Genomic DNA, 13,894 nt, shown 5'->3' with positions numbered 1-13,894 from the left:
GATACAACTGCTTTCTCCACAATCAAGTACACAGTATGTACGACTGTATCTACATTAGCTTCTATCAGAGTCAAATAAAAAAAAAAAGGGGGGGGGGGTTATTTGATACCACATCAGTTTTGTTCTCCCATGTCACTTGTGTCTTGGTTTAGTCCTACATAAACAGGGTTTGCAACTTGGGGGGTTACAGAGCTGTTTTCATGGGGTGGTATGGTATTCCCCGATATCTGAGGGAGACCTAGAACACTGACTGGGCTTCTAGGGGTGGATGTGGAGGAGATGAATGTAGGTGGTGTACTTCCTGGGGGTAAAACACTACTAGAAGAGGTCGGTGCGACACCTACATTAGAATGGGACCCTATGACGGCAAAATATGCTCTGTGTACAGTACGAACATGACGATCCAAAGTAAACTTGTGGTGTGCCCGGTATGCACAGAAAGGACAGTGGTGGGGACGCTCTCCAGTATGAGTCGACAGGTGATACTGGAGACGCTGACGTCGATTGCGACCTGAGATGATTTTGCCACATACTGAACAAGCCAGGCCTTCGGTCTCACCCCCACCACCAACACTACCACTTCCATCACCACCACCATCACCACCATCACCACCACTCTTAAGGCTGCAACCCCCACCCTGTAAAAAATGACACTATCTGAAGGCCTCCAACACTTAGAATTTAATCATCTGAAAATTAATTTCCATTCTGACCCATTCTAATATGAAAAAAAATCAATTCCAATGAAGACCATAGTAATTACATTGAAAAATAGCATTTACAAATGATAAAAATCATAATAAAAAATCCCTACATTAAGAGAAATTATAAGAATATGTATCCATTGTGTTTTACAAGATAAATGGAAATAAATTTCTCAACCCAAACCTTTGACATATTAACATTATGAATCATAATTGAATAATGTCAAAGAGTCAATCAATGTCACAGGCTACAGTATACATATAGGGAATAATTTTCTACGTGTTGTTCCAATTCCAATTCTCAGTGTACGAAGCTTGGGTATTAACCAAAAGCTCTCTATGTACGTTTCTAATGTGGCGATCGAGATTAAACTTGAGGCTGGCGCGATGTGGACAATAGGGACACTGGAAGTCTTTCTCCCCCGTGTGGGTGAGCATGTGGTACCTCAGCTTTTGCTTACCATTAATTCCGCTCACACTCTTGCCGCAGACGGGACACACCACAGGCGCCACCGCCTGCAACAGAGAGGGAGCGGCTATATCACTCCTAAGATTCCATAGCGTACAGGATTGTGAAAATGAATGGATGATAATAAAAAATATACTGTATATCAAAACAAAAATGAGATTTTACAGCAATACAGCAATTAACAAAGGTAACGTCAAGATTAGGAGTAAAACTCCATCATACAAAGGAATTTCCTACAATTCCATTAAGGTACATTTTAATAGTAACTTCCCCATTTCCCAGTCTGCAATAAAAGAAGATCTTACGTACTCAAAGGCACGGAGGTAAAAGTCCCCTCCATCAAAACTATTTATACCCCAGATTGAGTCTTGTGTGTGCAATCGTTAATCTGCATTTTACAAAACATAAAACCAGTAATAAATTTACTGTGGAAATTATAATGTTAATCATAATCCACACACAATTCAGTACTGTATTGGAAAGTTACACAACTATGAATGAAAATCCCCCAAAACAATTAACATTAAATTGAATACTTTACAAAATTAAAGATTGCTTCTGAGGCAAATAAGCCTGAAGTACTTCTTCCTTTAGCTGAGCTTAAGCTTAGAGAGATGGGTATGACTAAAATTCATCAAAAGCACCAACATTAACTCAGCTGCAATGTTGATGGCATCATTTACTGCAGCTGGTCCTTATGAAGGGCTCGGATGTGCTTATGCAGGTTGAACTTGAGTCGTGCTCGGTGGGGGCAGTACGGACAGGCGTGAGGTTTCTCGCCAGTATGGGTGAGAATGTGGTATCGAAGTCTCTGGTATTGGTTACGTCCAGCAAACTCTCTATTGCAGAAAGTACAATACAGGCCCCGAATGGCAATGCCCTGCAACACAACACCAAAGTCACAACCTCCATTCCTTTCTTCAAAAACAACTAACAAACACCACTGCTCCAAATTTACTTCGCTATTTCCTGACACCCTTATCAACAGCCTTATGCATAGTAGGAACAATAAGATAGGACGAAAACTACGTTTACTTCTCTCTGATATACAAGGATGTGATCATAGAAGCTTTCCTGTACTGTACTTTACTGGATTTTGAAAAATTAAAATTCTTTCGGCCAACCTAAAACTCAATATTCCCAGGAATTTCCTTCCTGAGCTTGAGACTGCTGATAAATCAGCTGTATGTTGCAGTCACTGTGCATGTTTCTGATATGTTTAATCAGGTTGTATTTGAGTGTGGATTTATGTGGGCAATGTGGACACTGGAACCGCTTTTCGCCCGTATGGATCATCATATGGAATCCTAGGTTCTGCTTACGGTTGCGACCCCCAAAGTTCTTACCACATACTGGGCAGGTCAGACAGCTCACTGCCTGCAACAGAGAAACAACACTCCTTTTAGACTACTTCTGACTCGACTCTATGACTCAGCCTTTTGAAACAATCACCTATTCATTTCTTACTTTTCCATGAGACGTCGTTATACAGAATCTTAAATGGGCTCTGACTACACTTTCACACATAAGTACACTACAATACTGTACAGTACTGTACTAGCCTACCTATAGTATTTTACAACTTCCCTTTCATCAACTATTTAGGGATTTCACCAATTCCTATTTGCAATATCTTCCTTGATGATAAAAAGTGACAAGCACTAACCTCTACTCCACCACTAATCACTATTGTCTAGCTCTACAATTGAATTAAATTAATTTACGCAAAACAGCTACTGAAAGTACTGCATTAAATGCCTCTACCCAACCCTCAAACCTTCCATAAAACTCAACTATCACAATTGCAACCCCTTACAATCCAAAACCAGATTATTACCACAAAAGAACCACTTTATCATTCAACGTAACAATGAAGTTATGACACCTGCTTTATTGGTGGACACACTGCAAGATCCTCTCCCCCTTACACGGGTAAGTTTTTTTTTTCTATAAAAACAAATGTCTTAATGCGGATGTAATTAATTTGAATGCAAGACTTGGTGCAATATGAAAACACACACACACACACACACCATCTCTTTAAAAAGGTGGACATAACAGCTTTTGAATCAAGGGTTTTCTAACAACCACATAAATGGAAGTTAACAGAGACAGCCAACATTTTACCTATATTTGGTGCCGTAGATATCAGTCACTACTGATATTGATAAAATATTGTCTCCTAGTGAAATGTACATAAATTCAAGGCAAAGGTTTTGATAGTACAAACAATGTGTGTACATACATTTGACTTGAAAACAAAATGACTGCTTTGACAGTTCCATATATCTTTCACTTTCTGCCCCCAGATACTTCAGTTAGGTTCTTTCGTGACTAGAGAACAACCTCATTACTAAATTCTTTATGCTTCGTCCTCAAGTGTTTAGTCAAATTACATTTGACATTGGCTCGATGAGGACAATAAGGACACTTGAAAGGCTTTAGATTTGTGTGAATCAAAGCATGTCTTCGACAATCCTTCCTGTTGTTGAAACTTTTACCACACGTCATGCAATTAAAGGCCTTTCTCTGTCCTGTGGAAGACTTATACAAATGGCTTTGGCCCATATGCTGCTGGTTATTAATGGACGAAACTTCCACAGGGCCATCAGGAGCTGGAAGTCCAGGTGAAAGTAGCATCCCTCCATCCCAGGTGCCATATGCTGTCCAATCCCCAGGGCCCTGAAACACAAGGTCAGTGCTTCAGGCCATTCATAAACCCATTGTAGACAAGCATGTCTAAATTGAGTATATTTATGAAACCACCAATGGAAATATAAACATTTCAGTAACTTTTGCTAAATGCACAATGGAAGATTAAATATCTTTAAAATACTGTAGGGTCAAAGGTTCATTTGTGCTCATTAACTAAGCAAAAATAGCACTGTGCTCAAACTACAGCATTGAATCAAATGTGTCATAATCAGAAGAATTACACATTCAAAACTATGACAAATACAAATGCCATCAAAACAGAAATCAATTGGAATCATCATTTCCAGTCTCATAGATATTGAAATCCAGAACTACAATTGGTAAGAAAGATCAGTACATTTCAACTATTTAAGCCTCAAAAACATCAGAATCCCTTTCTCTACATTATCCAGCAATCATTATTACCCACTCCCAATTACAAAAAATACTCCAACAAATAAGGAAGGGTATATACAGAGGTACAACTCTTTCCAACTTCAATGACAGGAAACAAATTCTATAACTGCTTAGGTGAAAGATTATATTTTTGAAATATTCCAATAAAATTGAAAATTGAAGTGTCACATTTTCAAAAAATAATCTTAATTCTTGTCTTTTTTAATAATGTAGTTTACGCGAACCACCGACAAACTTTAATAAATATATCAGATATTTAATAAAAGACTTACTCTTCTAAACTTAATGACTGGATAACCAATTGTTGGAAAACTGGATATTCACATTAAATACAGTATGTATGTTTAATAAAAGTTGTAGTTTTGCATTCTCTACATTTCAATGTACAGTATGCTTTTTTTAGGGTGATTTAGCAAATGTCAAAATAGTGTGCTAAATAATAGATAAAATGGCATTTCTGTAAAGTACATACTTCTATGTCAAATTTTTTTAAGGAATTAGTCAAATTGCATATTTCAATGGTAGCTTTGACCTCTTTGGCTTGTAACTGGCAAGTCATATTTCAACAAAGCTTAACTTATACTTGATGTTTTTTGGCTATTTTAAACATTCAAATTTGCAGTTTTGAAGGCTTTATCAGCATTAGTTCCTAACTTTTTCATTTGCAGCTTCCACCATCCAATTGAGTCAAATTCCTGACTGCCACAGGTTTACCACTGCATCAATATTTTTTTTTTCTTTATAAAACCATAGCATAGAAATATGTACTCAATCTTTCAATACTTTATGTATTTCTTGTTACAAAATTATATTAAATTCACAAATCTTTTGGAGGAATTTCATACCTTACAAATAGCCAGAAGTGCAAGCACCTGCTTTACTGAAGAACTTCATAACCTATCTTTGCACTCCACAAGCACTTAAGAATTCAACTGGAATGTTTCTTTAACATATTGCCAATACAACACATCAAAAAGTTTGCATCAATGACAAAGAAGAAATTTTGTATCAAATCAATAGAAAACTGTACCCATGAACAGGACAAGCTGTAAAAGTTCAGTGAATGTAAATTCAATAAACTTTTACAGCACAAAAGAAACCTTTGCGTGACTAATTTCACTGTGAAAACATCCTCAAATTTTCATTAAATGTTCAGTGATGTTCACAGCATCAAACTATTGAGTAAAGAGGCAAAATGCCACTGGATTTTCTATGAAATAGGGTTGTTGTTAGGTTATTTATAAACATACAGTACAGTGCATTTGCAAGAGAAAAATTATGATTGCAACTAGTACATGGGAAATATAGTCTCATCTCAAATTCTTAAGTATTGTATTATTCTACAGTTATCAGAAAATGCTTCATGATTTAGACTATTAAACATAAGGAAAAACACCATACAGTGCTAGTTAGGATCTTTGGTACTTGTTTATGCCTTTATACTTATGAGAGGATAACTGTATATGGACTAATTGTTATAACTGGTAAGATATCGAAACTTATTACACAGAACTACCCCTATTTGAGAAAAAAAAAATGGATAATCAAAATCAACGAGTAGCGAACTGTTTATTGATTTCACATTAATTTATACATCTAAAAAATTTAGGTAATCAATAATTAAGAAAAAACTATTCTTAAAACACAAAAGCCATAACACTGAATGTCCCACAATGACTCTAGACAAGAGCAGCAGACAATCTATTCATCTATCAACTGCACCAAGTGATAACCAGGAGAAGAGGACAGACTAAAACACTGCATTACACACTAACATTACTGTGTCATCATTGGCAAATGCCTTGCTCTGATATGTCTTGTCAAATTGGGTCGCTGATTAGCTCTGTAAGGGCAGTGTGGACATTCAAACGGCCGAACCCCAGTGTGTGTGCGTATATGTCGTTTCAAGTCCCCCGAATAGCCAAAAGTTTTGCCGCACATATGACACTCATAAGTCTTATTAGCACTTCCCCTGTATGCATTCCTCCTGCTTTGAGAAGACATGGAGAGAGGCGGCCAGATGAGTCTTGCAGCCATCTCTCCTTCCAGCCTATTTGGGGTTACGGATGCCAGCTCACCACCACCCTCCACTTCCCCCTGCAACACACAAACCTACACTCAGAACTTTTGCTTTACATAAGTCTTAGCCAACTAAAACAGCACCCAAACTAGAGAGTACCCATATAAATTCAACTTAATAAAAACAACACAAAATTCCTCATTCACTCTTTCCCCCTGAGCCACAAGTACTATGGACTCTCTTTTTTAATCAACATTTGATTTTCATCTTTAATTAGCATGCTACTGGTCTGACTAGTTCTGCCAGGCAAATGTACATCACGATTAACAGGCACTTCCATCTCTTGGTTGCTGGAAATGGGAATTTCCAGACCAATATTAATAGCATTCAAACTGGCTACTGACTGTGAGAGATGCTGTGTACTTCCTGTGCCTATTGGTGCAGCTTGGTTGGTACTGGTAGCCATCTGAATGGCCTGATCGTTATTACTCGTAAACATCTGAGACTCCTGATTGCCCGACAAAGCCATCTGGAAGTTTTGATTTAAATTCAAAAGACTTTCTTGCTGACTTTGATTTTGGTTACCAAGGCCCGTACTTAGTTGTGCTGCTAATTCCATAATCCTCTCCGAAGACAACTGAATTGCCTCTTGGTTCAAAGTTGATCGCATATCCCTGTTTGAGAGCACTAAATTCTTAGCATCGGTTCCCTCCCTTTCCCCCGAAGCATTATGGTAAGTGGGTGCCAACACCTCCCAATGCCTATTACGAATGTGGCGGATAAGATTGTATTTCAATGCGGAGCTGTGTGGACAAATAGTACATTTATAAGGCTTTTCCTTTGTGTGAGTTAGAAAATGATACTCAAGATTTTGCTTCCAATTTCTTCCGTTGAACACTTTCCCACAAACTTTGCAAACATTCCCATGCAGTTCAGCTCCAATCTGTAAAAGAAAATAGCCTTTATCAGACTAATGCATGGGAATTCCTTGAAAGCCTTATAATTTTATGGTAACCGAATCATACTAATTTCATGTCCACATAAAAGTACCGAGCCGTAATGGTCAGAACACTTTTTAGGATGCATCTTTACACAGTGCTTATATAATAATCCAATCTCAAGTTACTTTAACGCAATCATTAAATCGCAAGGGAAAAACAAAAGTACAGCAACCTAAGCTTGTGTGCTAAAGAACTGTTCTCAAGAATCATTCCAATGTCATGGAGATATATAGTACACCAAATTGAGTTCTTGAGTTCTTAAAACATGCCTGTATTAAACCTTCACAGCACCAACAGCACAAAATTACAAAAAATTGAGATCTACAATATCAACATAACAAAGCTACCATGGGAGAAAGGATACTACCAAATAGGATGAATTGAAATTTTCCCTTTACACAAATGGAACAACTATTATGTCCAAAATACACCAAACTGGCACATTTGAACAAAGTCTTTAATGAAAGATAGAACTGCAAATTACATTTGACTGCATTCACGTTACTGACAAAACTACATCAAGAACTATGCTTTGAAGTCAATACTACTGTACTTTAAACAAATCACTATCCACATTGATACACTGCATATACTGAAGTACTGCACCCTCATCTCTATTTGTTTACCTATGCAATTCAGGTTAAAGATTATCTGAATAAGAAATCAACTTCCAAAGTATTCTTACCGATAAAATGATGGCTTTTCTATTAGAATACAGATAACGTTAAAGACCTTTACAACACAAAAGAATGTTTGCAAAAATCCTGAGGAGGAACAAAAAGCCTGTGAACAGCCATGATGTGAGCAATGAGGTTCCCTTTGCGATTCGAGGAATGATTGCAATGCGGACATTTGTATGGTTTCTCCCCTGTGTGTATCATTGTGTGACGACGGAGGTTGGAAGAGTCGGTGAAGTTCTTCCCACAAAACTTGCAATCAAAGCTTTTACCTCCATCGCAGGGAGATTTGCTGTTTGGCATATGCCTCCACCCATCAGTGGAGTCAGAGGTCGACAATATAGTAGCTTCATCTGTACCTGCGGCAGTTGTAGCAGCCTCGCCTTTCTTGTTCTGCTCCCTTCTTTGGTCACCCTGCAACAAGGATGATGGCCTTGTGTAAACAATGCTTTATGCTTTTCTGTTGTCTTCAAAACCAGCATGCAGGATTCCACCACATCAGAGATTATTTTAATAACAATATTTCAATATAGGATGATGGTTACACCCTACTCACTGCAGTTTTTCTAAAATAGAAGAGGAAGAAAAATTCTAATGCCATCATTACCTCCCCTAACCCTTTTCATCCACAATCAACTGGTTAACAATTTTCACTGGGGAGCCGTCCATGTTTACTCTTCATATGACAATCCAAGTTGCCCTTACGGTTGGTTCGGTGCGGGCAATATGGACACAGGAAAGGTTTCTCCCCGGTATGGACAAAGAGATGACGCTTCAAGTCAGAACTCAAGGCAAAAGTCTTTAAACAAGTGGTGCAAACATGACGCTTCAGGCTTTGCTTAAACAAGAACATGTCCTTCTGCAACAAACAACAAAACACTCAGTGATGTGATCCCATAAAAGCAGCAATAAAACTTAATATCTCTACATACACTTCAACCTAAAACCTTCTGAACATACCATTTAAGAAAATAGAATATAAAAAAGTAAAATTTCCTTTATACAAGTACTATAGTACTGATTTAAGCCTTTTCAATGCTGTTTGTTAATAATGGTACTGCTCCGGGACTATTGTCAGAAACATAAACACCTAAAAAATAGAGGGGGGACTGGCATCTCTTGGTCAACTAGAATGCCTTCTCCTGATATGATCATCAAGATTCTCTTTACGATTTGTTCTGTGATGGCAATGAGGACATACATACGGCTTTTGCCCAGTGTGGATCATGAGGTGTCTCTTCATTTTGGCAGGACCAACAAGTTTGCCACATAGGGTGCAAGGGATCCTCCCTAGGTGTGCTGTGTCGTAGGCAAGGCTCCTCACAGCCTGAGACTGGGCGGCCCACTCATTTCTTGTCTGCAAGGAGTTGTGCCATATCAGCAGTGCAACCTCCAATAGTGTCAAGCAAATACACACATACAGTAATTCCTTTCAGCAACAGCTGGTTTAAGCTTTGAAGACATCACTCAATTTCTATGCTTTATAAAAGGATATCACGATTTATAAAGAACCCATTTTTGGCACAATATATAAAAGTACCAACCACAGCCATCAAAACAGATTAAGTTACCTCATAAAGACATATCAAACTCTATTCAGATTTTTCATTATATTTTTCATAAAAAAATTGATAAAACTTTCTCAAAATAAAATTGCCAGTGCTCTCTACAGTAAGGTTATTAGTTTGTAATCATGAATTAACAGTTCTAAACCACAAAAATATGTACGTATTGTGTATGGTATATACTGTACCATATTTCCCTTGTCATAAGACGCTTCAAGTGGTAAGACGCACCATGTATTTAGCCAAAGAATTTTCAAAAAAAAAAAAAAAAAAAAAAAAAAAAAATAAGGATTTTAAACCTATCATAACAGTAAATGATAGTTGGCAAGTCTACAGTGAGAATTTTTGTCTTGCACGGTAAATTTTCATATTTTGGGTGCATTATAAAATGTACTTGGCAAATATTAATTACCTGTACACCTGTTAACACAATTTAATTACATATTCAGATACAAATCAGAAAACCATTAGGAGTTACTAAAATTATAAGATGTTTTCAAGCGTTTGTTTACATGAAAGCAATGTTGCCAAATGCGCCTGATCAAATTTCGGTAGAGAAGTAATATTCCAATACTTCCCAAAATCCTTATATAAAATTTTCATATAAAACTAATTACCCCGTATTGATCGAAATAAAGAATTCTCTATAAATTTCACAGGGTGAAATATTTTTGATGTTGTTTGTGTGACTCTAGGTCTAAGTAGTTTACAGCTAACTTGGTAATACTGCACTTAACTTTCAGCAAAAATGATATTTTAATTATAAAATAAATTTTTGAATATACTTACCCGGTGAATATATAATAGCTGCTGCTCCAGCGGCTCGACAGAAAACACACACAAAAACTCGCGAGCGATCGCTATAAAGGTTGCGGGTGTGCCCACCAGCGCCAACTATCGGCCAGATACCGCATATACATGTAAACAGACCCAATTTTTCTCATCCCGCTGGGTCTCTATCGGGGAGGAAGGGGGGGCCTTTAATTTATATATTCACCGGGTAAGTATTTTCAAAAATTTATTTTATAATTAAAATATCATTTTTAAATATTTAACTTAGCCGGTGAATATATAATAGCTGATTCACACCCATGGTGGTGGGTTGAGACCAGAGTTAATTAAGTTTACAGCGTATATGCTTAGAGTTTTTGACAGTTATATCATAACAAAACCCAAATATATAAAGGTACCTGGTAAGGAAGTTGACTTAGACGATTACTCTGCCTTATTAGTCTGTCTTCCTCACGAAGCCCAGCGATTCTCTTAGGATGCTGAAAGACTCCCAAGAGCTGAAGTATTAAGGGCTGCAACCCATACAACAGGACCTCATCAAACCCCTAATCTGGGCGCTCTCAAGAAATGACTTTGACCACCCGCCAAATCAACCAGGATGCGAAAGGCTTCTTAGCCTTCCGTACAACCCAAAAAACAATATTAAAAACATTTCAAGAGACAGATTAAAAAGGATATTGGAATTAGGGTAATGTAGTGGTAGAACCCTCACCCACTACTGCACTCGCTGCAACGAATGGACCCAGTGTGTAGCAGTCCTCGTAAAGATTCTGGACATCTTTTAAGTAAAATGACACGAACACTGACTTGCTTCTCCAAAAAGTCGCGTCCATAATACTTTGCAGAGATTTATTTTGCTTGAAGGCCACGGAGGTTGCTATAGCTCCAACTTCGTGCGTCTTAACCTTAAGCAAACATCGGTCTTTCTCATTCAAGTGAGAATGAGCTTCTCGTATTAAAAATCTGATAAAATATGACAAAGCATTCTTTGACATAGGCAATGATGGTTTCTTAACTGAGCACCATAATGCCTCAGATTTACCTCGTAATGACTTAGTACGAGCTAAAATAGAACTTAAGAGCCTCTAACAGGACATAATACTCTTTCCAGTTCGTTGCCTACGATCTCTGATAAGCAAGGAATATCAAAAGATTTAGGCCAAGGACGAGAAGGCAGTTCATTTTTGGCCAGGAAACCAAGTTGAAGTGAACAAGTGGCTTTTTCTGTAAAAAAGCCGATGTTCTTACTGAAGGCATGAAGTTCACTGACCCTTTTAGCCGAAGCCAAGCACACTAAGAAAAGTGTCTTGAGGGTGAGATCCTTCAGGGAGGCTGAATGTAATGGCTCAAACCTGTCTGACAAGAGGAACCTTAGGACCACGTATAAGTTCCATCCAGGAGTTGCCAAACGACGTTCCTTAGAGGTCTCGAAAGACTTAAGGAGATCTTGGAGATCTTTATTGTTGGAAAGATCTAAGCCTCTATGTCGAAAGACCGAAGCCAACATGCTCCTGTAGCCCTTAATCGTGGGAGCTGAAAGGGAGCGAACCTTTCTCAGATGTAAAAGAAAATCTGCGATTTGGGCTACAGAGGTACTGGACGAGGACACAGATGCTGACTTGCACCAGTCTCAAAAGACTTCCCACTTCGACTGGTATACTCTAATGGTAGAAGCTCTCCTCGCTCTTGCAATCGCACTGGCTGCCTCCTTCGAAAAGCCTCGAGCTCTTGAGAGTCTTTCGATAGTCTGAAGGAAGTCAGACGAAGAGCGGGGAGGCTTTGATGGACATTCTTTACGTGGGGCTGACGTAACAGATCTACCCTTAGAGGAAGACTTCTTGGAAAGTCTACCAGCCATTGAAGTACCTCGGTGAACCACTCTCTCGCGGGCCAGAGGGTAGCAACCAACGTCAACCTTGTCCCTTCGTGAGAGGCGAACTTCTGCAGTACCTTGTGACTATCTTGAATAGTGGGAATGCATATAAGTCCAGAAGAGACCAATCCAGTAGAAACGTGTCTATGTGGATTGCTTCTGTATCTAGGACTGGGGAGCAATAGATTGGTAACCTTTTGGTCAACGAGGAGGCAAAGAGGTCTATGGTGGGTTGACCCCAAGTAGCCCAAAGACTCTTGCCCACGGCCTTGTGGAGGGTCCATTCCGTGGGTATCACCTGACCCCTCCGACTGAGACAGTCTGCCAAGACGTTCAAGTCCCCCTGGATGAATCTCGTCAACAGGGAGATGCCTCGATTTCTTGACCATAAGAGAAGGTCCCTTGCGATCTCGAGCAGCGTGAAGGAGTGTGTGCCTCCTTGCTTGGAGATGTACGCCAAAGCTGTGGTGTTGTCTGAGTTGACCTCTACCACTTAGTTTCGAAGAAGCTTTCGAATATCATCAAGGCCAAGTGGACTGCTAATAGCTCCTTGCCGTTGATGTGCATGCTCTTCTGACTTGAGGTCCACAGACCCGAGCATTCCCGACCGTCCAGGGTCGCACCCCAACCCAAATCCGACGCGTCTGAGAACAACGCGTGGTTTGGGTTCTTGACTGCTAGGGATAGTCCCTCTCTCAGACTGATATTGCTGTCCCACCATTTCAGGCATGCCTTTACTGGTTCGTAGACTGGGAATGATACCGTCTCTAACGTCTTGTCCTAGTTCCAGTGAGAGGCTAGATGGAACCGGAGAGGCAGAAGGTGTAGTCTCCCTAGTGAGACAAACTGCTCCAGGGATGAGAGAGTCCCTACGAGACTCTTCCAACTCCTGACTGAACAAACGTTTCCTTTTCAGCATTAGTTGGACTTCGAGCAGGGCTTGTTCTATTCGGTGGCAGACGGAAAAGCCCGAAAAAACTGGACTGCGAATCTCCATCCCCAAATATAGAATAATCTGGGATGGGATCAGTTGGGACTTTTAGGTTGACCAAAAGTCCCAACTCCCTGGCCAAACTCAACGTCCAATGTAGATCCTGCAGACAGCGAAGACTGGACGATGCTCTGAGAAGCCAGTCGTCCAAGTACAGGGAGGCTCGGATCCCCGATAGATGGAGGGATTTTGCCACATTCCTCATGAGCCTCGTAAACACGAGAGGAGCAGGACTGAGGCCAAAGCACAGGGCTCGAAACTGGTACCCCACATTCCTGTAAACAAACCTCAGAAACGGTTGGGAATCCGGGTGTATAGGAATGTGGAAGTATGCCTCCTGAAGGTCGAGAGAGACCATCCAGTCGCCTTCCATTAATGCTGTCAAGACAGCCTGGTAGACTTCATCGTGAAGTTTGTCTTGACAATGAACACATTGAGCGCACTTGCCTCTTACGTACTCCTGCAGTGAACATGGCTGCCAGATCATTGGAGCCATCCCTGAGGGACTTGTTCCTGCAGAGAACGTGGCTGTCAGATCATGGAGCCATCCCTGAAAGCCTTGTTTATGCATGACATAATTGTACAGCAAAACTTCAAACGCTCGAGAAAAAAAAAAAAAAAACTAACAGGAGATGGTCTAGCTCTGAAGTCGACCATAAAATCTTGGAGCGTCTCATGGCCAGGCGCCAGG

The 13,894-nt window shown here is 39.6% G+C and overlaps 1 protein-coding gene across 4 annotated transcripts; it reads right to left on the bottom strand.

Moving 5' to 3' along the window:
- Nucleotides 1-5,840: 5,840 nt before the first annotated feature.
- Nucleotides 5,841-9,572, bottom strand: LOC137648639 (zinc finger protein syd-9-like). Of its 4 annotated transcripts, none has more exons than XR_011045667.1 (2): nt 7,991-9,572; nt 5,841-7,247 (listed from the first exon to the last, which is right to left on the bottom strand). XR_011045667.1 is itself a non-coding variant. In XM_068381629.1 (2 exons), exons 1-2 carry the CDS (start codon nt 9,251-9,253, stop codon nt 6,534-6,536), a joined length of 780 nt encoding a protein of 259 aa, XP_068237730.1. In that variant the 5' UTR covers nt 9,254-9,364; the 3' UTR covers nt 5,841-6,533. The 4 variants fall into 4 exon arrangements, 1 of the variants encoding a protein (XP_068237730.1); XR_011045666.1 differs by having other exon boundaries at nt 5,841-8,841; nt 9,184-9,572; XR_011045665.1 differs by having other exon boundaries at nt 5,841-8,841; nt 9,188-9,572.
- Between the last annotated feature and the right edge of the window lie 4,322 nt (nt 9,573-13,894).

The sequence above is a fragment of the Palaemon carinicauda genome, chromosome 10 (assembly GCF_036898095.1).
Source record: "Palaemon carinicauda isolate YSFRI2023 chromosome 10, ASM3689809v2, whole genome shotgun sequence".
In the NCBI taxonomy this organism is placed as follows: Eukaryota; Metazoa; Arthropoda; class Malacostraca; order Decapoda; family Palaemonidae; genus Palaemon; species Palaemon carinicauda.
The sequence above is the reverse complement of the archived record's forward strand: the minus strand, read 5'-3'. Positions and strand labels throughout refer to the sequence as shown.

Excerpts from the sequence above, each read along its gene's own strand:
- LOC137648639 (XM_068381629.1), bottom strand. The coding sequence starts at position 9,253 with ATGTGGCAAACTTGTTGGTCCTGCCAAAATGAAGAGACACCTCATGAT. Across the intron at positions 7,248-9,187 it reads ATCCACACTGGGCAAAAGCC|ATTGGAGCTGAACTGCATGG; the intron begins GTATGTATGTCC and ends TTTCTTTTACAG.